We start from the raw sequence: 27,120 nt of genomic DNA, 5'->3' as shown, positions 1-27,120 counted from the left end.
AGAGAGTCATTATAGGAATGGAGGCACAGTTAAAAATGAACTGAAGCCAGTATTTATAAAATTTACTTTAAAAAACCCACAGAGTTACATTAAAAAAGGAACTCTGACTTTGATCGTAGCTTTTATATTTTGAAAAAAAATTTAATGGGAGAAATTGTCACCGACAGCACAGAGACCTTACTGAAATGACTGAAAAGTCTGAAGTGATTGAACTCAAAAAGAGAGATATTGCTTTGCAAATGTGCCCCATGTTGGTGAAAAGTGTAAGATATCAAATCCTGGGCTAAGGCTGACTTCTTGAAGGAGCTTATTTCCAAATAAATGCTGGCATCTTCTTTTTTTAAAGCCACAATAAATAATAGGTTATGTGCGTGTGAGTTTTGGTTTTATACATGTAAAACACCTCTACAAAGAATGCAAAAAACCCCGATAACATCACTTGCCTAGGGAGGGGAACTGGGTAGCTCAGACACTGATGAGAAGGCAAATTTTCACAATATACCCCTTTCTACTTGCAAGCGTGAGGCTGTGTTACCTATTCAAAAATAAATTACCACATTCTTTTAAAATATATAATTGAAAAATAATAAAGTGTTTCAATGGTTGCCTGTCGCAAAAAAAGAAAAAGAGAGAAACTAGGCAAATGAAAGAAAATTAAATCCAAAGTATGTAGAAGAAAATAATAAAGACCAAAGTGGCAATCAATGAAATACAAAAACCATAGAGAAAAACCAGTGAATCCAAATGCACTTTTTTCCTGAGAAAATCAATAAAATTGATAAATCTCCCACCAGATTGGTGAGGAAAGACAAATTAGTAATATAAGGAATGAGAGAAGTATCATCACTAAAGGTCCTACGGATATTAAAAAGAATAGTAAAGGAATATTAGAAACATCTTTATGCCAATAAATTCAACAACAAAAAATGAAATTGACAAATTCCTTGAAAGAGGCAAATTGCCAGAGCTCACTAAAGAAGAAATAGAAAAAGCCTTCCTATAACAAAAATCCATATCCAGATGGCTTCAATGGTGAGTTTTACCAAATATTTAAGAAATAATACCAATTCTACACAAACTCTTTCAAATACCCAAAGAGAAGGGAATACTTTCCAACTCATTTTATGAGGTCAACATTACTCCAGTGCCAAAATTACCCTGGTACACTGGCCAGACAAACATATTACAAAAACAGAAAACTACAATACAATATTCCTTGTGAACATAGGTACAAAAATTCTAAGCAAATTTTAGTAAATGGAGTCTTACATAAAATAAAAAGGTAACATATCATGGTCATGGTTTTTATTCTAGGAACGCAGGATTGATTTAACATTTACATAATCATTTCAATCAATACAGAAACAGTATTTGACAAAATCCACCATCTATTTCTCATAAAAACTTAGGCAAACTAGGAGTAAAAGACACTTCCCCAATCTGATAAAAACATATCTACAAAAACCCTATCCAAACATCACACTTAATTGTGAAAGACTGAATAATTTTCCCCTAACACCAGGATCAAATCAGAGATGTCTCTACTTAGCATTGTATTGAAGATCCTAAACTGTTCAATTAGGCAAGAAACAAAAATAAAGAGCATCCAGATTAAAAATAAAAAATATATAATTATCTTTTTTCACAGATGATACGATTGTCTATGTACAAAATGCAATGGAATCTACAAACTAGGTATTAGAACTAATACGTGAATTTATAAGAGTTACAGGGTACACAATGGTGTACAAAAATCAACCATACTTCCATATGCTAGCAATGCACAATTAGAAACAAATTAAAAATCAACATTTACAATAGCATAAAAATATACAGTACTTAAGAATAAACCCAATAAAAATGTTAAAGATCCGCACACGGAAAACAGTAAAATATTGCTGTAATAAAGACCTAATAAATGGGGATATATGCCTTGTTACAAGACTCGGTATTATTAAGAAATAATACTTTCAAAATACAGATTTAATATAGTTTCACTATAATCCCAATCAAAATCCCAGCAGCTATTTGTGTGTGTGTGTATGTATAAATTGACAAACTGATTTTTGAATTTTTGTAGAACTGCATAGGACCTAAAATAGTATCCAGGGCTGTTTTAGAACTTGACAATATATCACCAAAATCTTTCAGCTGCTTCCTTCTTTCTCTCTCCACATGATGTATATCACCTGCCCAAGCAGGATGTCAGGCGGGTGTTACTGTTTCAGTATGTTCTTCTTATAATCTGTAAGGTGCATGCCAACAAAGAGGAAGTGTTGTAATAAGAAACTTAATTTAGGAAATATCAGTTGAAGTTGGAAACAATATTTATTTTTGTTAATTCTTTGGAATAATGTGGGGTTGACTAGTTTTTCAAACTATCCATATCTGCCAGTTAATACCACGTTCAACTATTTTCCACATAAAATTAAAATAAAAATCTTATATAAAACAGGTTTTAAAAGAATGAGTTGAGGAATTTATATGAATAGGAAAATTGACTTGTAGATCTTCAAAGAATGTGTCAAGAAGTTTCCAGAACACACAGAAAGAAAAAAAAGACTTACAAATTACCAAGGCAGTTTTGTTAAGTTTGAAGTAGAGGAAACAATAACACAGCAACAGACAAAAAAAGCTATGCCAGAAGCATCCCTTTTAAGGAACTAAGATTGTGTTCAAATTCATCTCAATTTGCTGGGATTTGGGGACCAGAGGGACCACTGCAAACATTCTTCAGATTCCAGACTAGGATAAATTTGTATCCAAAGGTTTATCCTTTGGGTGCAAAGTTACTGCTGTATTTATCTTAATATATAAATCAAATTAAATTACTTAGCAGGAAGTTAAGTGTGAGCCACCCATTTCTGAGGAAATGACCAGAGGTTAAAGATGATTATTTTCATCTCTTATAACTGAAGAAATGTTTGTTTTGTTTTTTTATTTCCCAAAATGGGGTTTTCTTCCTCCTTCTGGTGCATTGCTTTAAACCCACATGCCATTTTCACTGTAAAGTTCTCTGGATTCTCCAGAGAGATGGAACTAATAGGAGATATGAGGTCTGCCCAGAAAAAGATCAGCCATTGTTAATGTAATGAGAACAGTTGCTTGACATCGATGAAACCTGGTAGCCAAGGAGAATGGACTGGAATGTGCATGAATGAGCAATGAGGACTTCACTGTACTAGTCAGTGGGGGCGGTAGATGCCATGGAGTGAGCAAGTGTATTGTGTGGCTGTCTCATTCAACGTGACTGAGCAAGAAGAGCAACAAATCTGCATCAAATTTTGTGTTAAGCTTGAACATTCCTCCATGGAAACTATTCAGATGATTCAGAAAGCCACAGCTGTGGGTAACTGGTGATTGGCAGCCTCATCACAATGACACACCTGCTCATGCTTCACATCTCATGCTGAGTTTTTTGGTGAAACATCAAATTACCCAGGTGACTCAGCCCCCTACAGCCAGGATTTGGCATCCTGTGACTTCTGGTTTCTCCCAAAACTAAAATCACCTTTGAAAGGGAAGAGATTTCAGACCATTGATGAGATTCAGGTAAATACAACAGGGCAGCTGATGGCGGCAGCTGATGGCGGTAGTGATGACTGAGGCGTTGTTGTCTTATATACAATGCTTTTTGTATCTTTTATCTTCTTCAATAAATGTCTCTATTTTTCATATTACATGGCTGGATACCTCTGGACAGACCTCATGTAAGTGTATTTGACCTTTAAACAACTCAGGGATTAGGGGTGCTGACCCCCTGAGCAGTTGAAAATCTGTGTATAATTAGTTGACCTTCTAAATGCAAGGATTTTCTACAATAAAGTTAACCCTTGAACAACCTAGGTTTGAACTACACGGGTTAATGGAAATAAAACCTGCGTTAAAGTGCACTTGTGCAGTTAATCCCATGTTATTCAAGGGTCAACTGTATATACAAGGGGGTACCCCAAAAACCCAGAATTTTCTTCTGGAGGGTGGGAGCCATGTAGTATAGGTTTGCTCTGCTAGGTGAGTGTCCTAAGAACCCATCTGTATCAGTGCACCAGCTGGCATTGTGGTGAGAGTCTGTGCTCGGCTTCAGTGAATATTTTTTGAAGATAATGTGTTTGTCCATTTCATGATGGATGATTTATGAGCACACTTGCCCACACTGCACTCAGTGTTCAGCAGTTTAGGCCCCAAAATGGCATGACTCCCATGTTCCACACTCCTTATTCACCAGATCTTGCCCCAAGTGCCTTTTTTGTTAGTTTGTTTCTCCAGATGAAAAAAGTCCTCAAAGGGAAACGTTTTTGCTAATGTGGAAGAGGTGAAACAAAAAGCAGGAGCACTAAAAGGCATCAAAATTGACAAGGTCAAAAGCTGTTTTGAGCAGTGGAAAAATGTCTCAACAGGTGTATTGGATCAAATGGAGAGTACTTTGAAGGTGACTGGAGTTCAAACATGTAACAATAAGTACATAATTTTCTATAAATAAATTCCATTTTTTTGGTCCTGCCATTACATATTATGCATAATAAATATGTTTATTATAAATATTAGAGTGGATTGGCTCACACAGTTGTGAATGCTGAGAAGTCCATGATATCTATCATCTACAAGCTGCAGACCCAGGGGAGCTGGTAGTGTAGTTCAGTCCAAGTCCAAAAAACTGAGGACCAGGAGAGTCAATGGTATAAGTCCTAACCCAAGGGCAGAAGACCAATGTCTTGATCAACAGTCAAGTGATGGGATGCAAATTTTCTCTTCTTAGCCTTTTTGTTCTACTCATGCCCTCAGTGGATTGGATGAGACCCACCCACATTGAGAAAAGCAATTCAGTTTAGTGAGTCTACCAATGCAAATGCTAATCCCATCCAGAAACCTCCTCTTAGACACACCCAGAAATAATGTTTAGCCAAATATCTGGATACTCCATGATCCAGTCATGTTTAATCATCATACTCCTTCATGAGTTACTTTAGTCTGCTGTAATGTTTAGTGAGCATCTGGTTTACACTCAATAGTTATTTGCTGGGAGAACAGAACAAATCAATGACACAATTTCTGCTTTTGAGGAAAAGACATTTCAGAAGGACCTTGACCCCATTAGTTTTTGGCTCAAGCTGACATAGACTACTACAGCCAAAGGAGCTGAATGAATGTGTTGGACTGGATGACGTCTCAGGTCAGCTAGAACCCTTCTGTAGGGGAGGAAAGACACTTGGGAACTTTCTGGTCTTGGAGCTGCTATCTCTCAGCCCCACTACCTCATCCCCTGGGCCCCACCTTACCAGTTTGGAAAGCTGTTGCTCAACAGAACACTAATTTTCTTAGTTTCTTAGAGCTTAATAAAAGCCATTTTCCTCTAATAATGAATGGAAAACTTTTCTTAGGAGGCTTAATTACAGTTGGCCCTTGGACAACACAGGTTTGAATAGCATGGGCCCATTTATATACAGATTTTTTCAATAAATATACTGGAAAATTTGGGGGAGAATTGCGATAATTTGAGGAAAGTTGCAGATGAAATGTGTGGCCTAGAAATCAAAAAATTAAGAAATGCCCTTGCCGGTGTGGTTGGAACACCTTTATGTGCACCAGAATGTTGGGGGTTCGATTCCTAGTCAGGGCACATACCTGCATTGTGGGTTCTCTCCTTGATCAGGGCATGTATGGGAGGTGGCTGATTGATGTTTCTCTCACATCAATGTGTCCCTCTCTCTCTCTTCTTTTCTAAAATCAATAAACAAAAAAATTAAGAAAAATTTAGTTTCATCAGGAATGCATAAGTACTAGTCTATTTCTCCATTTACCACCATAAAATATGCATAAATCTGTTGCAAAATTTTAAATAATCAGGACTTAAACACAAACACAGACTGCACATAGTGCCCTGTGCAATAAAGAAAAATGTAAACAAAAGTAAAGATGCTGTATTAAACCATAACCGTGTAAAATTAACTGGAGCACATACTGCATTGCTGTAAGGATTTTATAGCCTCCTCCTGTTGCTACTGCAGTGAGCTCAAGTGTTTTGAATATCTGCTTAAGATGCTGAGTGATGCTAATCATTTCCAAGAAAGCAGTTCATCTCTCCAGGAAATTTTGTATTGCAGTAAAGTGAGCTCTCATGGTTCTTGTGTCTTTTCCATCATGTTCAATGCAATACTGTAAACCTTGAATAATACCATGAGACCTGTATGAAGAGCCACTAGTGATGCTGGGAGTGCCCCCAAGAAGCAGAAGAAAGTCATGACATTTTAAGAAGTTGACTGAGTTGCTTGATATGCCCTGTAGGTTAAGGACTGCTGCTTCAGTTGCCCACCATTTCAAGGTAAATAAATCCATCATGGGGACCACTGCTAGAAGAGAAAAGAAAATTCATAAAGTGGTCACTGCAGCTGCATCAGCAGCTGTGAAAACCTTGTACTTTTTGTGAAGTAGTTTTAAAAGCTTATATTATAAATACAACTTCTATGTGGGTGCAGGATTGCTATAAGAAAGGCATATCTGGGCATGGCTGTAGGGAGGCCACGACGGGGAAAATGGCAGAGGGGAAAGCAGGGGAGGAGAGGCCTGAGAAGCCACAGTGAACTGGAGCCACTGGAGGACCTGAAGAAGAAGCAGAAAAACCTGTGAAAACTAAGACTGTTTCTTCCAGTAATGGAGGCGGAAGTTCCAGTAGCAGCTCTGAGAAGCAATCGGCTGTTCAAGAAGAAACTGCAGACCTCCCAATGAAGCCTACAAAGCTCTCCAAGTTTGGACTTGCCATAAGTAGTCAGATGACAAAGAAAGCCTCAGCCATATCCATCAAACTTGGATCAAGTAAACCTAAAGAAACTTGTTCCAACTCTTGTTCCAAAAACCCTTTCAGTAGCAGCAGTTTTTAATGAAGATGAAGATAGTGAACCAGAGGAAATGCCTCTAGAAGCAAAGATGAGGATGAAGAATATTGGAAGGGATACACCAACATCAGCAGGACCAAACTCTAATAAAGGAAAACATGGGTTTTCTAGTAACCAGAAGCAATGGGAGTAAAATATAAAATCTCATCTTGGAAATGTCCATGACCAAGACAATTAAATGATATGTTTTGAAATTGGGGTGTGGGGTAGGTGTAAAGTTAAAAAGAACAGTTTCCTTTTTAAAGAATGATATTAGACTATTTTTGGAGCTGCTTTTTTTTTTTAATATTAAATAGTACACTAATAAATGAGAGTTTGAAATTAGATGTAATTTATGTTTTATATACAGATTTCAATACATTTCTAATTTTGAAGTTTCATGTGATTACTTTCCAAAGGTTACAGATAATTTTTTAAAAATCAGAAATGGTATCTTTCTAAGAATTACATATATTTTTAAACACAACTATTAGCACATTAAGAGGGAAGGAAAGAGTTATTGTCTGTTTAAACTGCAAGTAATTACTCTCTAACTTAACTCCCTTATTAACCTAAACTTTCTGGCTCCCAGGAACAGCCTTATAGAGAGGGAGTATTGTATTGGGAGGAAAATACTACTGGAGTATTGACTGAAAATAAATTAGTAACATTAAAATAGTTTTATTTCTAATGGGCATTTGTTTTGTTTCAAGTCATAGACTAGATATCACATTGCTATCAGTGGATACAGAAGCTAAGCTCTTTAAAAATTTATTTTAATTTTATGTAAACTGTTGAGTATTCGCTATAGCCCACTTCACCTTAATGGGTCTTGTCTGCCTTTATTAGTCTTTGAAGGAAAAATGTTTGCTGCCAAAGGAAATCAGTATTTTGAATGTGCTTCTCTTGTTTTTTTTTACTAGTTTAGTTCCTGTATGCATTCCCACCAGACTTGAGGCAAGTCATAGGAAGCTGTTTCTTTTAAAATACGAACCACCACCAAAAATTTTAAATGTACATAATACTTAAATATTTGGCTGTTTTTATCTTTTAAAAGGTAACAAATAGCAAAGAAGCAACATTGCATGAAGATGGAAAATGAAAAAGATGCACTTTCTGTAACTTTGTCAAAACATTTAAGTTAACTAACTTGTGAAATCCAATTTGATTTGTACTTACTACAGGAATTCTTATTTAATATAATACAATGGTTTATTTTACATGTTTACATATTAACCAATGGCCTCTCAAAAGCACATTTTAGATGTTGAAAAAGAGAAGGAAAGAAAATAACATCTTTAAACATTTTATGGAATCTTTGACCACATATAAAGCTATGTGTTGTGGGGTTTGCTTGTAAGGGTTTTTTTTTTTTTTTTTTTTTTTTGTATTTTTGTATTGTATAAGAATTACGTTTTAATGTGATGATTAAACACATCTTTAAAGACATAGTCATAGATAAAAGAAAAATGCAGTATAATGATTTTCTTGAAAATTTCTACAATGTTAAGTTTGCTGGCAGCTTCAGACTGAGTGGTGGTAACTCTCACTCAACTCTTTTAAAAGGTAATAACTCCAGAGAAGCAGGCTGTATATATTCCTAACACTTTGTTCACTTTCACTCATTAGATTAAGTCCCAAGTAAAACAATGGAAATGTATGGAGAACTATTAGTTCTTACTTACTTGATTTAATGATATCAAGATACATGAATTTAACGTGCCTTAATGTAGGCAAACTTTTTATTTTTATCCATTTTACTGTTTATGTTAAAATAGCATCCCTCTCTGCATATTTGTTTCTTTACTCAAACAAAATATTAACCTATGGTCAAGATGGGAGAGAGAAATGACTGAGATGAATGTCTTTACTACAATATCAATAAATTTGTCGAACTCAAAAAAAATTAGAAAGGCTTATCAATAGGTTCTAATATGATTCAAGAAAAAGTGAAATCATTATGTGACAACTTAAAGGAAAGGAAGGTGAAAATCTAAAGCCAGAGAACTTAATGCCAGCAAAGGATGGTTTGATAATTTTAGCAGGAGGTTTGACTTAAAAATGTGAAGATAACAGGAGAAGCTTCTTTGACTGACCAAGAGGCCGGAGATAAATATCCTAGATGCTATTAAGAAAATCTTGAGCAGAAGGTTATCTGCCTGAACATGTGTTTAATGCAGACAAGAATTCTCTATTCTGGAAAAAAAATGCCATAAAAGACATTTATTAGTAAGAAAGAGAAGCGAGCACCAGGATTTAAGGCAGAAAGGGATAGGCTAAGTCTATTGTTCTGTGCAAATGCACTCAGATTTAGGATCAGAACCGCCCTTATCTATAAAGCTGCTGACCGTTGAGCCTTGGAAGGAAAATTTAAACACCAGCTGCCAGTCTTTCAGTTGTATTACAACATGAAGATCTGGACAACGAGAAATTTTTCCTGGATTTGTTCCATTGATGTTTTGTCCTTGAAATCAGGAAGTACTTTGTCGGTAGGGGACTTGCCTTTCAGAGTTCTTTTGATATTGGATAGTGCCCCTGACCACCCAGAACCCCATGAGTTCAACACTGAAGGTGTCAAAGTGGTCAACCTATCCCCCAATACAATGTCTAATTCAGCCCTTAGAGCAGGGGGTTATAAGGACTCTTAAGACTTTACAGTACTCTGTGGAAAGGATTGTCAATGCTATGAAAGAGAACCCCGATAGAGAGAAAATCATGATTCTAGAAGGGTTATACAGTTGAAGATGCCATCATTGTTACAGAAAAATTCATGCAAACCATCAAGCACAAAACAATACATTCCTGCTGGAGAAAACTGTCCAGGTGTTGTGCACAACTTCACAAGATTTACAACAGAGCCAATCAAGAAAATCATGAAGGAGGTTGTGGATATGGATATGGCAAAAAAAAAAGGTGGGGAGGAGTGAAGGGTTTCAAAATATGGATCTTGGAGAAATTCGAGGGCTAGTAGACACCACGCCTGAGGAATTAACAGAAGACGACTTCATGGAGATGAGTGTGTCCAAACCAGTGCCAACCAATAAGAAAGGAGACATAGAAGAGGCAGAGCCAGAAAATACACTGGCATTAAACAATCTGGCAGAAGGGTTCTGATTATTCAAGACTGTTTTTGACTTCTTTTACAAACATGGACGCTTCTATGATACAAGCCCTGAAATGAAATCAAGTGGTGGGAGAAAGATTGGTACCATATGGAAACATTTTTAGAAAAATAAAAAAAGCACAACAAAATAGACAGAACTTTCAATGTATTCAAACGTGTACTGAGTGTGTGTGCATCTCCTACTTCCCCTTCTACTTCCTCCACCCCTTCTGCTTCTGCACCCATGAGACAGCAAGGCCAGCTCCCTCCTCTTCTTTCTCCTCATCCTCATCCTCAGCCTATGCATTGTGAAGACAAGGATGAAGACCCCATAATACACTTCTGCTTAATGAATAGTAAATAATCATCATGCTGTACATTTAATAAACATCTATGGTGTATGTGTGTGAGTGTCTTCATGTGAAAATCTAGTAAGTGTACATTTTTGTGTTATTGTCACTATCGCCTAAGTAGTCATTGTGTAATCATCACATAGATGATTGTGTGTAGAATTTTGTGTGCAAGATTTGTATAGAAGTGGATAGCCTATCCTAACCTATAAATAAGGTGAATGATACTGAATGTAAAATTAATAATGCATTTGTTTTCTTATTGTTTCATAACTTTGATTCAAAGAATTACATTACCATACAGAATGCTTCCTCTCCCTCCCTCTCTCTTTCTCTTTCTCAGAAATACTGTACATCAACCTATCATCACAGGTAAGCAGCTTTTTAAAAATGTAACAATGTTTCCAATACTGTATTTTAAATATGATTGTAATACTGTATGTCATAAACATTTTATAACGAATCATTCATTAGTGTATAGGCTAGACTACCTGAGAGTAGATTGCTCATTCCTCATTATCAATGAGTAAATTATTATACCTACAATAAATATGTACTTTTTCACATTATCTTTTCATTTTTGATGTGTAGTGTTAGTAATATACATAACATCTACAGTGTTTCTGTATCATATAGGACAATATTGATGTAGGTACTGACAGACAGGATTCATCTTGTGAACAGATGATGTAAACTTATGATATCTACAAATACAGGACAGTTCTATAAATGTATTTTTATCTTTCTCATAATTTTCTTAACATTTTCTTTTCTCTAAATTTATTGTAAGAATACAATATGTAATATGTATAACATACAAAATATGTCTTAACATAATAAAAAATCAACATTTGTTATTAGTAAGGATTCTGGTGAACAGTAGGTTGTTAGTAGTTAAGTTTGAGGGGAGTTAAAAGTTATACGTGATTTCTGACTGCATAGGTCTTGGTGCCTTTAATCCCCTGCCCCATGTTGTTCAGGGATTGAGTGTACTTTACAAAAATTACACTCATTTTTGATTAATGATTAATTGATTAAGAAATCATTTTCTTAATCATTGCCCTGTGTCCCGCTCATGAAGTACACCAGCTCTTATAGAATGGGTGTTTTTATCTTAGGACAAGGAAAACTCATGGGAAAAGGTGGTTGGACTTAGGATAGGATTGATTTTTTTTCTCTTTTAATATCCAAAATAGGGGGAATGAGAGTAGAAGGTTGCAGTAGCCAGCTGAGTGTGAAGGAACTGCTGAAATCCATCACCAGTGCTTGACAGCCTCAGTGACAAAGTAGAACTGGAAAGAAATTCAGGGATGTGACATCTGGGCTATCACTCTGTCAGCACCTGTGAGCTCTTTCTGGGGACAAAACAGGCACAGAGAAAAGGTGTATTCCTGCAGACTTTGTTTCCCTTAACAAATGAGTTATGTTAGAAACCTTTCATTTAACTTTTGAAGAGTTCACATCTCGCTCTTATTTCAAATAACAATTGGAAACCCCAAAGCACTGCATTTGGTAAAATATTAGTGACTTTCTTGGCTTTTAGGCCATGATATCTGATACAATTTTCTGCGTAAGAAACCTGGATGAGATTTGGAGGGTTTGAGAATGTAGGGCAGGTTATTGGGTCCAGCAGCAGCCAGAATATGCCAGTTTCTCTAGGACTCTAATGGGTCTCCATCTCTTTGTTCCTGAGGAAAGGTTGTGGGCATAAAATACCTTCTGAAATTCCAAAGCCTGTTTCTGCTTCTCAACTAATAAACTCTGCCTCTGCTTTATTTTTAACCTATTGTAAAGTTCTCAGGATAAAAGAACCAGCCAGTATATTTGATTTTGTAAAATAGCTGACACTTACTAAGCACTTACTGTGTGTTTAGGTAAGCTAAGCATTTTATATACACATTCCATCACTAAATGCCCACTAAGGACACTTAAAACAGGTCTTATATTTTGCATATAAAATTAGAGAAATTGAGTAATCTTCCCAAGACTGGATGGCTAAATAAGCAGTAACACAAAAATTACAAAGTATTTGATTCCTTAGCTGGATATTTTAAACATAAAAGTATACTCTCTCTCTCTCTCTGAAATTTCCTTATTCATATTTGACTATCAAAATGAGATTGTGAGACTTTCAGCCAAGATGGAGGTGTAGGTACATACACTTTGCCTTCTCAGACAACCTAAAGAAGAAAACAACAAATTTAAAAACAAAAAGTAACCAGAACTGCCAGAAAATTGAACTGTTTGGAAGTCCGACAACCAAGGAGCTAGAGGAGAAACATTCATCTAGACCATTCGGAGGGGCGGAGATGGGCAGCCAGGGTGGAGAGGATGCGTGGCAAGGCGGCAGCTGCAGGACTGAGCAGTCGAGATGACGGCTGGCAGACAAGGCAGTCCCACATTTGCATGCAGATAAACTGGGAGGAACAGCTGGGGAGCGAGACAGATCACACAATGCAGGGTTCCAGTGCAAGAAAAGAAAGCCTCAAAACCCCTGGAGGTAAAAACCTGTTGGGGGGTTGCAGCGGTGGGAGAAACTCCCAGCCTCACATGAGAGTCCGTTGGAGAGACCCAGGGGGTCCTAGACGAACCCAACCAACTGGGAATCAGCACCAAAAGGGCCCAATTTACTTGTGGGGAGTGGTGGGAAGGGACTGAAAGTTGGCCAGGCTGAGAGCCAAGCGAGCAGCGTTGTTCCCTCTCGGACCCCGCCCCCACATAAAACGTCACAACGCAGCGACCTAGGTTGCCCTGCCCTGGCGAATACCTAAGGCTCTGCCCCTCCCAATATAACAGGTGCACTGAGACAAAGAAATATGGCCCACATGAAAGAACAGATCAAAGCTCCAAAAATAGAACTAAGTGATGAAGAGATAGCCAACCTATCAGATGCACAGTTCAAAACACTGGTAGTCTGGATGCTCACAGAAAAGGTTAAATATGGCCGCAAAATGGAGGAAAAGGTGAAGGCTATGCAAAGTGAAGTAAAGAAAAACATACAGGGAACCAACAGTAAAGGGAAGGAAACTGGGACTCAAACCAACGATTTAGAGCAGAAGGAAGAGATAAACATCCAACCAGAACAGAATGAAGAAAGAAGAATTCAAAAACATGAGGAGAGGCTTAGGAACCTCTGGGACAACTTCAAACGATCCAACATCTGAGTCATTGGGGTGCCAGAAGGAGAAGAGGAAGAGCAAGAAATTGAACTTACTTGAAAAAATAATGAAGGAGAACTTCCCAATCTGGCGAAGGAAAGAGACTTCCAGGTGATCCAGGAAGCTCAGAGAGTCCCAAAGAAGTTGGTCCCAAGGAAGCACACACCAAGGCACATCATAATTACATTACCCAAGGTTAAAGATAAGGAGAGAATCTTAAAAGCAGCCAGAGAAAAGGGGACAGTTACCTACAAAGGACTTCCCATAAGACTATCAGCTGATTTCCCTAAAGAAACCTCCCAGGCAAGAAAGGGCTGGCAAGAAGTATTCGAAGTCAGGAACGTCAAGGACCTACACCCAAGATTACCCCATCCAGCAAAGCTGTCATTTAGAATGGAAGAGCAGATAAAGTGCTTCCCAGATAAGGTCAAGTTAAAGGAGTCCATCATCACCAAGCCCTTATTATATAAAGGGACTTATCTAAGAAAAAGAAGATCAAAAGCTATGAACAGCTAAACAGAGGGAAGAATGGGGGGGGAAAAGTACAGGGAATAAACAGCGTAAATAGTAGGTACAAAATAAGCAGGGGGAGGTTAAGAAAAGTATAGGAAATGGAGAAGCCAAAGAACTTATATGTATGACCCATGGACATGAACTAAGTGGGGGAATGCTGGGGAGTGGGGCAGTGTAGGTCGAGGGGAATAAATGGAAGAAAAAAATGGGACAACTGCAATATCATAATCAATAAAATATATATTAAAAAATGAGATTGCAAAGATGAAAAGGAATTATTTAAGTTATCCAATGTTAGGTAACAAATCACTCCCAAAACCTATTGACTTAACAATTTATTATTTAAATAACAATTTATTATTTCTCATGACACTAGCAGTTGACCAGGAGGTCTTCTGTTTCACCAAACAGTAGGTTGGCTGGAAGATTGAAAAGGGCCTCACTCCTGTGGCTGGCAGTCTGTGCTGCTCACTGACTTGGAGGACAATAGGCTGTTGGTCAGAGGCCTTGGTTCTCTCTTAACTTGGATCTCTCTGTGTGGCTGCTTGGACCTCCTCATAGCATGGTTACTGGGCTCTAAGAGGGAACATTCCAAAAAGACATGCCCCAATGTGAAAGTGCCTATCAATCCCCCAATTCCTGTATATTTGTTAATGGCCCATTGACCAAAGTTAGTCTCATGGTTAAGCCCTAAGGCGATGTGGGAAAATACACAGGGACATGAATCTTGGGAAGTGTGCTTCATTGGGGACCACCAAAGTAGCAGTAACAGGCATTGTGTGATAATCTTGGTTTGTCTGAGTATCATCCTTTTTTCCTTCTCAGACTAATTAACAGAGCTCATCAACTGGAATTTCAAATTGTGTTTATAGCTCTTCATTTTGAAATTTTCAGTGGTGATACTCAGACAGTTAAACTAGTCAATTGGCAAATTCACTTACTAATTTAATATTCTTTGCTTTTAAGGTGCTATAGACTAGTGAGATTTAGCTTATTAACACACTTATTAACTTGTTTAATATTCACAAAACCCTAGTGATAGGTATTAATACCTCCACTTTACAGATGAGAAGGTGAAGGAACTTGGCCCAGGTCACATACCTTGTTTTCAGCAGATCTGTCTTTGAGCTACTGTTGGACTCCAAAGACATGCTCCCAGTCCAACTCTGGTGCTGAAGACAAATGTGGGAAGCTGAGCAATAAAAGACAGAGGACACTTAAAGATATGTGAGATAGGGTAAAAGTTTTTTCAAAGTAAATGCAATCAAGTTGAACAGGAAGTTCACAGGAGCAAAAGTTGGTACCCTTTGATTCATCTGCTAATGTGCTAAACTAGTGGCCTGGTGTTAACCTTTCTTCATCTCTAACATTTTTTTAAGAAATTGTAGAGATGTATATTTTTTAATGTTATATATATATACACTTATATATATTTATAAATATATAAACATATGTATGTTTATACATACTTATATATAAAATATATATAAACATAAAATTTACCATCTTAAACATTTTTATTGTACAGTTCAGTGGCATTAAATGCATTCATATTGTTGTGTAATCATCATTACCATCCATCTCTAGAACTCTTTCATCATTCCAAACTGAAGCTCTTTACTGTCTTTAACACTTTTGAGCAGAAGAATTATTGGTGAATGTTTAAACTTTATTTAGAGGGGAAATGCTGGGTAAGTGCCTTTCATCTGAGAGCCCTGGGCTTGTCAAGATTGGCCATCTCAAAGTCCTATCAGGTTATCTCTGGCCATTTTCCTAAAGTTCAGAGGTTCCAATTGCTGTACATGTTTAGTGAGAAGGGGGATCATCAGGAGATTGCTGGAGGGAAGTGGTTGTTATGGGCTGAATCATGCCTCTATAAATTCTTATGTAGAAGTCCTAACTCCCCACTCATCAGCCCCTGTACTCAGAAGCTGAATGTATTTGGAGATACGGCCTTTAAAAAAGTAAACTAGAGTGAAATAAAGTCATACAGGTGGGCCCTAACCTAATATAGTTATGTTCTTCTTAAAAAAGCAAATTAACCTCAACAAAGTGGGTATAGAGGAAACATATCTCAACATAATAAAGGCTACATATGACACACACACAGCTAATATTATATTCAATAATGGAAAGCTTTCAGCTTTTCATCTAAGATGAGAAATAAGACACAGATGCCCACTATCACCACTTCCATTCAACATAGTATTGTAGGTTGTAGCCATAGCAATCAGAGAAGAAAAGAGAATAAAAGACATCCAAATGGAAAAGAAAGAAGTAAAGCTGTCACTATTTGAAAGTGACATGATACTATATATAGAAACCACTAAAGATTCCGCCAAAAAAACTATTAGAACTAATAAATGAATTCAGTAAAGTCACAGTTTAGAAAATCAATATACAGAAATCTGTTGCATTTCTATACACCGATAACAAATGATCAGAAGGAGAAATTAAGGAACAGTTCCATTTACAATTGCATCAAAAGGCATAAAAATACCTAGAAATAAGTTTAAACAAAGAGGTGAAAGACCAACACTCTGAGAACTATAAGATACTGAAGACAGAAACTGAAGAGGATACAAATAAATGGAAGGATATACCACACTCATGGACTGGAAGGAATAATATTGTTAAGGATTACTACATAAAGCAAAATGCTGATTCAGTGCAATCCCTATTAAAATACCAATGGTATTCTTCCCAGAAATATAATAACTAAGCCTAAAATACACATGGAACCCAAAAAGACCCCAAATAGCCAAAGCAATCTTGTGAAAGGACAAAACTGGAGATATCATGCTACTTGGTGTCAAACACTATAAGGCTATAGTAAGCAAAACAGTATGGTGCTAGCATAAAAAAAGATGCATAGATCAATGGATCAGAATAGAGAACCCAGAAATAAATCCTTACTTATATGATCAATTAATCTGTGACAACAGAGACAAGACTATACAATGAGTTAAAGATAGTCTCTTCAATAAGTGGTATTGGAAAAACTGTACAGACACATGCAAAAAGTGGAAACCAGACCATTTATTTACACTATATATAAGAACAAATTCAAAATGTATTAAAGACTTAAATGTCATACCTGAAGCCATAAAACTCCAAAAAGAAAACGTAGGCAATAAATTCTTTGACATCACTCTCAGCAATATCTCTTTAGATATATCTTCTCCAGCAAGGGCAATAAAAGTATAAATAAACAAATGGAACTACATCAAACTAAAAAGTTCCTGCACAGTGAAGGAAACCATCAACAAAACAAAAAGACAACCTATCAAATGGGAGAAGATATTTGCCAATGAAACATCTGATAAGGGGTTAAAATTCAAAATATATTAGGAACTCATACAATTTAACACCAAAAATACCCCCCAACCATTCAATTAAAAAATGGGCAGAGGATCTGAATAGACATTTTCCCAAAATGGACATAACATATAGCCAACAGACCTATGAGAAGATACTCAACATCACCAATCATAAGAGAAATAAAAATCTAAACCACAATGCAGTAGCACATCACACATGTCAGAATGGCTAGCATCAAAAAAATTAATAAATAACAAATGTTAGGGAGGAAGTGGAGAAAAAAGAAAAGGGATTTTTTTGTACAATATTGGTGGGATGGTAGATTGGTACAGCCTCTATGGAAAACAGTATGAAGTTTTCTCAAAAAATTAAAAATAGAGTTGGCATACAAATAAGCAATACCATGTCTAAGTATTTATCTGAAGAAAACAAAAACTTATTAGAAGAGATATATGTACTCCTATGTTTATTACAACATTACAACAGTCAAGAGATAGAAGGAATCTAAGTGTTCATCAATAGACAATTGGATAAAGCAGTGGTCCATATATACAATGGAATATGACTCAGCCATAAAAAAAAAAATGAAATCTTGCCATTTGCAACAACACGGATGGACCTAGAGTGTATTTCAGACAGAGAAAGATAAATGCTGTATGATTTCATGCTGTACGTAAAACCTACAAAAAATAAATAAGCAAAACTGAAACAGACCCATAGATTTATAGAACAAGCTGATGGTTGCCAAAGGGGAGAAGATGGGGATAGGTGAAAAAAAGAAATTAGGACATAGACGCACAGAGGGAAGACCATGTGAATACATAGGGAGAGGGCGGCATCTACAAGTGAATGAGAGAGGCCTCAGAGGAAACCAACCCTGCTGACACCTTGATCTTGAACTTCCAGCCTCCAGAACTTTAAGGGAATAAATTTCTGTTGTATAAGCTACCCAGTCTGCGTTATTTGTTATAGCAGGTCTAGTGGACTAGCATTGTGATGAAGGGCCCTCAGGCTTGGGACCAGGAAAGCTACGGGGGAATCAGCCGAGTGGGGGAGGTGCCCAGTGCTCACCTTGTGAGTAATAGTTTTAGTGAAAGAGAGGAGGTCATTTTCTAAATGTTCCTGCAACAGAGTACATTTGCTCAATAAAAAGGTTGGGATGTACCCTGGCCAGGTGGCTCAGTTGGTTGGAGTGTCATCCCATACTCCAAAAGATTGTGGGTTCGATGCCAGGGCAGGGCACATTCTTAGGTTTTAGGTTTGATTGGTGCTCGGGACACCTAGGGGAGGCAATCAATGTTTCTCTTTCACACTGATGTTTCTCTCTCCTTTCCTCTCTCTCTGTAAAATCAATAAAAACATATCTCAGGTGAGGATTAAAAAAATAAAACCTGGGATGTGATTTCAAAACCTCCTCATATACCTGACAGGCCATGGATTTCTGACAGAGGCCAACTTTGGGAACTGTAGTTCTGGAGAGAAGACATAGGAAGTTGGAAAAGTGACCATCAGCCCAGATTCTACATGCTGAGCAGTAGTAGCCCCTCATATTTGTTTAATTGTGGCAGAAAACACATAACATAAAACTTACCATCTTAACCATGTTTAAATGTACAAATTCAATAATGCTCACTATATTCACATTGATGTGCAACAGATCTCCAGAGCTTATCTTGCAAAAATTAACCTCTATACCCATTAAACAAGAGTTCTAATTTCCAAACTCTCCCAGACCATCAGATTGTATTTACTTTTATTTATTTTATTTTTCAGTTACAGTTGACATACAGTATTATATTAGTTTAAGGTGTACAATGGTGGTTAGACATTTATATAAGTGATGAAGTCACCCCAATAAGTCTAGTACCCACCTGGCACCATACATAGTTATTACAACATTATTGACTATATCCCCTATGCTGTACTTAATATCCCATGGCCGTACATTTTAAAGGGAGAATCTGCTAGCCCCAGGATTCATCCTGCCTGAAAAGGTTTGGATTTAGGATGCTGGGCATCTTCTTGGACTTTTCTTTTGAACCCTGTGCAGATTGACATGTGGTATCTAAGGGCTGAATTTTGACCAATGTCTGCAATACAAGGGGATTAAAATAACAATAGATCACCCATACCAGGCACCTGGAGATGATACTCTTTTGGTTCTCCCAGTAATCCCATGACCCCATGAGGAAGTGGGGACACGAATAACATCCCTTTTCAGCAGGTCTGTTCATCACGTTTCTCTTTAGCTTCTATTCCTGCGTCCGTGGGTTTCAGCGATGCTTCCTCACTCGGTGCATATCAGGGGCTGCATTCCCTGACTCTGCAACATTGCTCCCAGGAGCCTAACTCAGTGTCCTATGTGTGCACAGGTTGTGCCAAGGCAGAACATTGACTGTGGACATGAGCTAAGAGTTCAAATGCATGCTGAGTATCTGATACTCCTGTGGTAGAGTGTGAGGGGGTCACTGGCTTTGTGTCCTCCTGGCAATATATGAACCAGAGAATGAGTAGCCACAGCAAAACTCGACTGCACAATGGGTGTGGAGATAGAGGGAGAAAAGTGTGTTGGGGGTCAGAGCTCCTGGATTGGGGCCCCTCAAGGAGTGGGAGGCTGGGCTCAGCTTGGGAGTGGGGCTCCAGCCCTCAGCAAGGCAATAGAGGGGCAGCCTGGATGACGGGATGAAGAGCAGCCCCCAGCTCCTTCCTGGATCCTATCCCTGGAGAAAAATGTCCCACCTGCTCTTTCCAAGTATTGCAGCTGAGCTTTGGCTGTTAGCGTTCCTTGGATTCCTTGGGAGGGAAGTTACCGAATTCCTGCACCTGACTGGAAATGTCCTTCCAGCAGCCCCATGTGCTCATGTGCAACAATAACTGGCTAGGATGCAGACTCATGGTTCAGGCCCAGATCTCAGAACAAATTGGGGAAAGGAACACTTGTCTCAAGTCTATGCATACAAAGAGGAGGGAGGAAGGGGAGCCATTTGAAATACATAGAATTATCTTAGGTAGAATGTCTATCTTTATCAAGTTGATATTTCACAGCACTTTGGGATGTTCATAAACATCCCCAAGGTGCTTTTTCACTTGGCTCATGAAGCTGAAAAATAGGCAGAAGTGAACAAATTTGTCTTACTTCTTTTTTTCCTAAAATAAAGCAGACAGCTCATTGCCTCTTGGCATAAACCCAAAGCCCGTGTGATTAAACAATAGATAACAACACAGAGCCAGCAAGGCAAACAATACAAGTGCGTTTTTTAGCCAAGAGGGTTAACTGAGGGGCCCTGCTCTCTTCCTCTAGTGACTGACTGCTTTGGGCTTTCAAGTGCAGCCACTGCCTTGCCTCTGGCACAGTCAAGAAAAAAAAAAAAAAAGCATACTTAAAGAAACCAGAATTTTATGTAAAATCAAGTCTACAGGACAACTGGAATGGCCCTGACAGAGAGGGAAAACATCCACTGAAATACTTGATTTGCATCCAAAATCCACTCCATCAAAGATCTGGCACCCAGTGCAGTCCGCTGACCCATTTGAGAAATAATGCAGACATTTCTGGTGTGCCTGAAAAGTAGTCTCAGCTCCCCAGGACCCCAGAGCCAAATGTTGTAACTGGCTGAAGTATTTAGACATCAGACTATCCTAGTCTCAGGGTAACACACAGTCAAGTTCAGTGGAACTGAAGCTGCCTCCATTCACTGCTGCATGCTGGCTTTGGGGCCTGAACTTCCTCAGTTTCAGTCAATGGGGCCTGAGGCTGTAAGAGGGGTGAGCTGGGGTCCAGCCACTCGGCCCAAGCTTCCCCATCAGTTTCTACTGCCCCCTTGGATGCTTGAGCAGCAGATTTTTTAGTGTTCCTGCCAAAACTCAAGACAGCCAGTCAATAATCAGCTGCAGTTTGCAAAGACTTTCCATTTTCAACTGCTGTTTTCATTCACAATTTTCTGGAATTCCAGTGGCCAGCTGATAGAAAGTTTTGTGTTTTATTTTTTGTCTTCAGGCTCCAAGGCATTTGGACCTCTATGGTGAGGACATTGGAAGGGGATTGGGTCTGCTTCCCCAGATTGGCAGGAGACCCCAGACAAAAAGGGACAGCAGGAGAGCAATTCCCACCCAGCTTCAAGGGAAGGGCCCAGCTGCATATCAGAGAGCAGTGGAGTGCCCCAAATTGCAACACCCCTGACACTACCTTAGACACAAGACAGCATTTGTGGAAAAGCAAAGCAGAAAGAATGCAAATAATACAAACAAATAATCTCCCTTCTTCCATTCCTGGCACTTAATAGGTGTCCAATAAGTGGCAGTTGAATTGAGTTATTTGTCAAAAAGAACACTTCACTGACATCATACTCCTTAACTTTCTTTTCATTCTCTGGAAAGACCAAGTTACTTATGTTCACAGACATGGCTGTGAGCAAGTTTCCTGCCTGATGATTTTTTATTTATTTTAATATTTTTGTATTTTGTATTATGCATTTCTTTTTTATTTTTAATATATATTTTATTGATTTTGCTATTACAGTTGTCCCATTTTTTCCCTCCCCTTTATTACCCTCCATGCTGCACCATCCCTCCTCGCAGCATTACTACCCCTGCCCCCCTACCTTAGTTCATGTCCATGGGTCATACATATAAGTTCTTTGGCTTCTCCATTTCCTATACTTTTCTTAACCTCCCCCTGCTTATTTTGTACCTACTATTTACGCTGTTTATTCCCTGTACTTTTCCCCCCCATTCTTCCCTCTGTTTAGCTGTTCATAGCTTTTGATCTTCTTTTTCTTAGATAAGTCCCTTTATATAATAAGGGCTTGGTGATGATGGACTCCTTTAACTTGACCTTATCTGGGAAGCACTTTATCTGCTCTTCCATTCTAAATGACAGCTTTGCTGGATGGGGTAATCTTGGGTGTAGGTCCTTGACGTTCCTGACTTCGAATACTTCTTGCCAGCCCTTTCTTGCCTGGGAGGTTTCTTTAGGGAAATCAGCTGATAGTCTTATGGGAAGTCCTTTGTAGGTAACTGTCCCCTTTTCTCTGGCTGCTTTTAAGATTCTCTCCTTATCTTTAACCTTGGGTAATGTAATTATGATGTGCCTTGGTGTGTGCTTCCTTGGGACCAACTTCTTTGGGACTCTCTGAGCTTCCTGGATCACCTGGAAGTCTCTTTCCTTCGCCAGATTGGGAAGTTCTCCTTCATTATTTTTTCAAGTAAGTTCAATTTCTTGCTCTTCCTCTTCTCCTTCTGGCACCCCAATGACTCAGATGTTGGATCGTTTGAAGTTGTCCCAGAGGTTCCTAAGCCTCTCCTCATGTTTTTGAATTCTTCTTTCTTCATTCTGTTCTGGTTGGATGTTTATCTCTTCCTTCTGCTCTAAATCGTTGGTTTGAGTCCCAGTTTCCTTCCCTTTACTGTTGGTTCCCTGTATGTTTTTCTTTACTTCACTTTGCATAGCCTTCACCTTTTCCTCCATTTTGCGGCCATATTTAACCTTTTCTGTGAGCATCCAGACTACCAGTGTTTTGAACTGTGCATCTGATAGGTTGGCTATCTCTTCATCACTTAGTTCTATTTTTGGAGCTTTGATCTGTTCTTTCATGTGGGCCATATTTCTTTGTCTCAGTGCACCTGTTATATTGGGAGGGGCAGAGCCTTAGGTATTCGCCAGGGCAGGGCAACCTAGGTCGCTGCGTTGTGACGTTTTATGTGGGGGCGGGGTCCGAGAGGGAACAACGCTGCTCGCTTGGCTCTCAGCCTGGCCAACTTTCAGTCCCTTCCCACCACTCCCCACAAGTAAATTGGGCCCTTTTGGTGCTGATTCCCAGTTGGTTGGGTTCGTCTAGGACCCCCTGGGTCTCTCCAACGGACTCTCATGTGAGGCTGGGAGTTTCTCCCACCGCTGCAACCCCCCAACAGGTTTTTACCTCCAGGGGTTTTGAGGCTTTCTTTTCTTGCACTGGAACCCTGCATTGTGTGATCTGTCTCGCTCCCCAGCTGTTCCTCCCAGTTTATCTGCATGCAAATGTGGGACTGCCTTGTCTGCCAGCCGTCATCTCGACTGCTCAGTCCTGCAGCTGCCGCCTTGCCACGCATCCTCTCCACCCTGGCTGCCCATCTCCGCCCCTCCGAATGGTCTAGATGAATGTTTCTCCTCTAGCTCCTTGGTTGTCGGACTTCCAAACAGTTCAATTTTCTGGCAGTTCTGGTTACTTTTTGTTTTTAAATTTGTTGTTTTCTTCTTTAGGTTGTCTGAGGAGGCAAAGTGTGTCTTCCTATGCCTCCATCTTGGCCAGCTGATGCTTTTTTTAAGAACATTTTGTTAATCAAACTCCTTAGAAATATTTTGTCTCTAATATTCAAATATCTATGTTAAGGAGGAAAAAAACCCATAGAAACCCTTTTCAAATTCTATAATTTATTTATATTATGGTAAAATACACATATCAAAGAATATACCATCTTAATTATTATAAAGTGTACATTTGTTAAGATCAAGTACAGTCACATTGTTGTGCAACCATCCCTGCCATCCCTCTCCAGAACTCTTCCACACTCCCATACTGAAGCTCTGTGCCCCTTAAACACTAACTTCCTATTCCTTGCCTTCCCACACCCCAGCCCCTGGCAACCACCATTCTACTTTTTGTCTCTATGAATTTGACTACTCTAGGAATCTCATATAAATGGAAAGAAATTGAGGCTAAAGAGAGAGTAATATTTTCATCCACAAAATCAAAATTTCTGTTTTGTTAAGTCACAGTGCCAAAGTCTCTGGAGTTTTTCCAGGTCACCAGCTTTCCTTTTAGTTATCTAGGTAAGTCACCATCCTTGCGGCAGCAGGAGTCAAGATGAGTCAGGGCTGAAAGTTTCTGAGCAAGTTTCATGCTGTTGTTTCAAGGGGTTTTAACTCAGTGTACTTGCTGTGGGCCAGCCTGACCCCAAAGTGGACATGTGTCTAGTGGTCAGAGTGATCTTCCACTCCACACAAAGTGACCTCGTGATCCTGACTTTTCATTCCCTCCTTCCTTCTGTTGATGTTTTCCTTCAGCCTTTACCATGTTCAAGTCCCTCCTGAGCCTTGATTGACCTGGGTTCTCCATCCAGCTCCTGTCCACTGTCAGCCCCTAGCTTGCCCCATTTCCTGCCTCTTACCCCTTCCAATCTCTGCAGCCTGGCTTCCCCTGCCTTCCAAAGCTCTTGTTAAGCTTATCAATTGCTTCCTAACTGCCAGTCCAATAGGCCTGTTATGGGCTTAATTGTGTCCTCCTTCACATCCTGCCCCCATTCATATGTTGAAGTCCTAGCACCACGTACCTCAGATCATGACTGTTTTTGGAGATACAGAATTTAGAAAGGTGATTAAGATAAAATGAGGTCACTTTAGGGTGGGCCCTAATATGACTGGCATCCTTATAAGAAGAGGAGATTAGGACACAGCACATACAGAGGGAGGGCCATGTGAGGACACAGGGAGAAGGTAGTCATCTCAAAGTCAAGGTGAGAGGCCTAGGAGGGAACTTGTCTTGCCAAAACCTCAGTCTTGGACTTCAGCTTCCAAGAGCTCTGAGAAAATAAATGTCTATTGTTTAAGCTGTCCAGTCTGTGGTACTCATTATGGCAACCTGAGCTAACTAATACAACCTCCTTTATGGCTCTTATCTTATTTGTCCTCCTGAGCACCATACTCTTCTGTCCCTGATAGTCCCGTTATTCCTCCTGAAGCCCCAGCAGGGCCCCTCTTCCTCTGCTTGTCCTGGTGCTGGTGCTCTCAGGTGACCACCACCTGCCCTTCCACACACATTCCCTGGATGGCTCTCACATTGCTCTGACACCACCTACACACTCACATCCCCTCAATCTCCCTGAGCCTCACGTGGGTGCAGCTAACTGCTTGCTGGACATTTGCTATAGGCTGTTCTAAAGGCAACTCAAGCTCAACACATTCTAAATGAAATGCATGACGACACCCGATCCCCCCAACGTCCTCCATTCCCAGTGGCATCCATTCCTTTTTTGCAGTCTAGAATGCCAGTAGTTATTACTAACTCCTCTTTCCTTCAACCTTAACCAATCAAACACCAAGTTATGCTGATTTTACGTAAAAATATTTATTTTAAATCCCTGCAGTGGCTCCCTGTCACTTACAGGATGAGATTACACCTCATTGCTTTGGTATACAAGGACCTTGAGGACCCAGCTCCAGACCACTTCCCTCTGCCCCCTGGTCCACACTACAGCTCTACCTCAGGTGAACGCTGGGGGCTGCCCGCACTCACCGCACTGCCTCATACTTCAGGGACTTTCTCAGCTGTTCTGACTTCTATCCTCCTTTTCTGCCATATCTTTTCACACTATCCATTCTTTAGGATCTTCTGAATTTCCAGTCTGGGTCTAGGTGTTTCCATAGCATCCTGGATGCCCTCATCATCATTATAACCATGGTCTGGTCATCATCTTTAGTCATGTAGCTAAGTCATGTACCGAGCCATTGTTGTGTGTTGGGCACCTGGTTAACCACGTTATGTGTTTTATTTCATTTTATCCTTCCTACCATGTGAGGGATCACCTATCTTTTCTCTTTAAGTATATTTTATTGATTATGCTATTACAGTTGTCCCAGTTTTTTCTCCCCTTTCCCCTTCTCTGCCCTGCCCTACCTCCCTCCAGCATTCCCTCCACCTCTTACTTCATGTCCATGGGTTGTACATATAAGTTCTTTGGCTCCTCCATTTCCTATACTATTCTTGATATCTCCCTATTTTGTACCACTTTCCACAAATGAATTGGGTTCTCCTGGCGCTGATTCCTGGGTGGGTGGGTTTGTGTACATTCTAGGACCCTGTGGGTTACTCCAACAGACTTTCCTGTGAGACTGGGAGTTTCTCCCACACCCACAATCCCCACAGGTTTTTTCTCTGTATTTAATGAAAACCCCACAGGTTTTTACAGCCAGGGATTTTGAGGCTTTATTTCCCTATGCTGGAACCCTGGGTTGCACAATCTGTCTTGCTCTTCAATTGTTCCCCCCGGTTTATCCCCACTTGAATGTGGTTCTGCCCAGTCTGCGAGCCCCCAACTCACCCACCCAGTCCACCAGCTGCTGCCTTGAGGCACATCCTCTGCCTTGCTCCATCTGTCTCTACCCCTCCTACTGGTCTGGATGAATGTTTCTTCTTTACCTCCTTGGTTGTCGGGCTTCCATGCAGTTAGATTTTTCTGGCAGTTCTGGTTGTTTTTTCTTTTTAAATTTGTTGTTGTCATCCTTCTTTTGGTTGTGTGAGAAGGCAAAGTGTATCTACCTACACCTCCGTCTTGGCCGGAGTCCAGGACCTACTATCTTTATCCCCAGTTCACAGATGAGGAAACTGGGACACAAAGAGGGTAAGCAACTTGTCCAGGGTCATAGTCTGTTTATAGTATTATTTATAACATTCCTATCATTGTCTTGAATTTTAATGTTATATAGCTTCCTGACTTTGAAAATAGGAGCTCCCTCTAATTTACTTTTGAATCTCCAAGGCTTAGCATAGCTTCTGGTAAGCAGCAATTGCTATGTAGAATTGAACAGAAGAGACCATGTCAGCAGGCCAACGATCCCAACAAAGCCAGATGCCTCAGCCTCCTGACTTGAGCTCTGCCCTTGCCCTGCTCTTGGCCCAGGGCTGGTTGTAGAGGGATGCAGAGTAGGTGGGTTCATGTGGGATCAACTCTGGCTCTGCCTTCACTACCAACCTTCAAATCTCTTTAACTGAATAAAGACCTTCAGCCCATAAGTAAAAGGAAAGAGTCAAAAGAAAATATAGCCAGTTTTC

At 39.4% G+C, this 27,120-nt stretch overlaps 1 protein-coding gene and 1 pseudogene across 1 annotated transcript in view; one reads left to right on the top strand and one right to left on the bottom strand.

Moving 5' to 3' along the window:
• The window catches only part of CDYL (chromodomain Y like), a 206,989-nt gene that overhangs the window by 6,342 nt on the left and 173,527 nt on the right, over positions 1-27,120 (bottom strand). Inside the window, exon 6 of the mRNA XM_054591907.1 lies at positions 5,623-5,718. Within this exon, the coding sequence (XP_054447882.1) occupies positions 5,647-5,718 (72 nt within the window). The 3' untranslated portion in view covers positions 5,623-5,646. The remainder of the gene's footprint in view (positions 1-5,622; positions 5,719-27,120) is intronic.
• Positions 6,531-7,068, top strand: LOC129085515 (PEST proteolytic signal-containing nuclear protein-like; annotated as a pseudogene).

The sequence above is a fragment of the Pteronotus mesoamericanus genome, unplaced genomic scaffold, assembly GCF_021234165.1.
Source record: "Pteronotus mesoamericanus isolate MK-2021 breed Mesoamerican mustached bat unplaced genomic scaffold, CSHL_Meso_final scaffold_31, whole genome shotgun sequence".
In the NCBI taxonomy this organism is placed as follows: Eukaryota; Metazoa; Chordata; class Mammalia; order Chiroptera; family Mormoopidae; genus Pteronotus; species Pteronotus mesoamericanus.
Note: the sequence above shows the minus strand (reverse complement) of the source record. Positions and strands in the feature narration are given on the sequence as shown.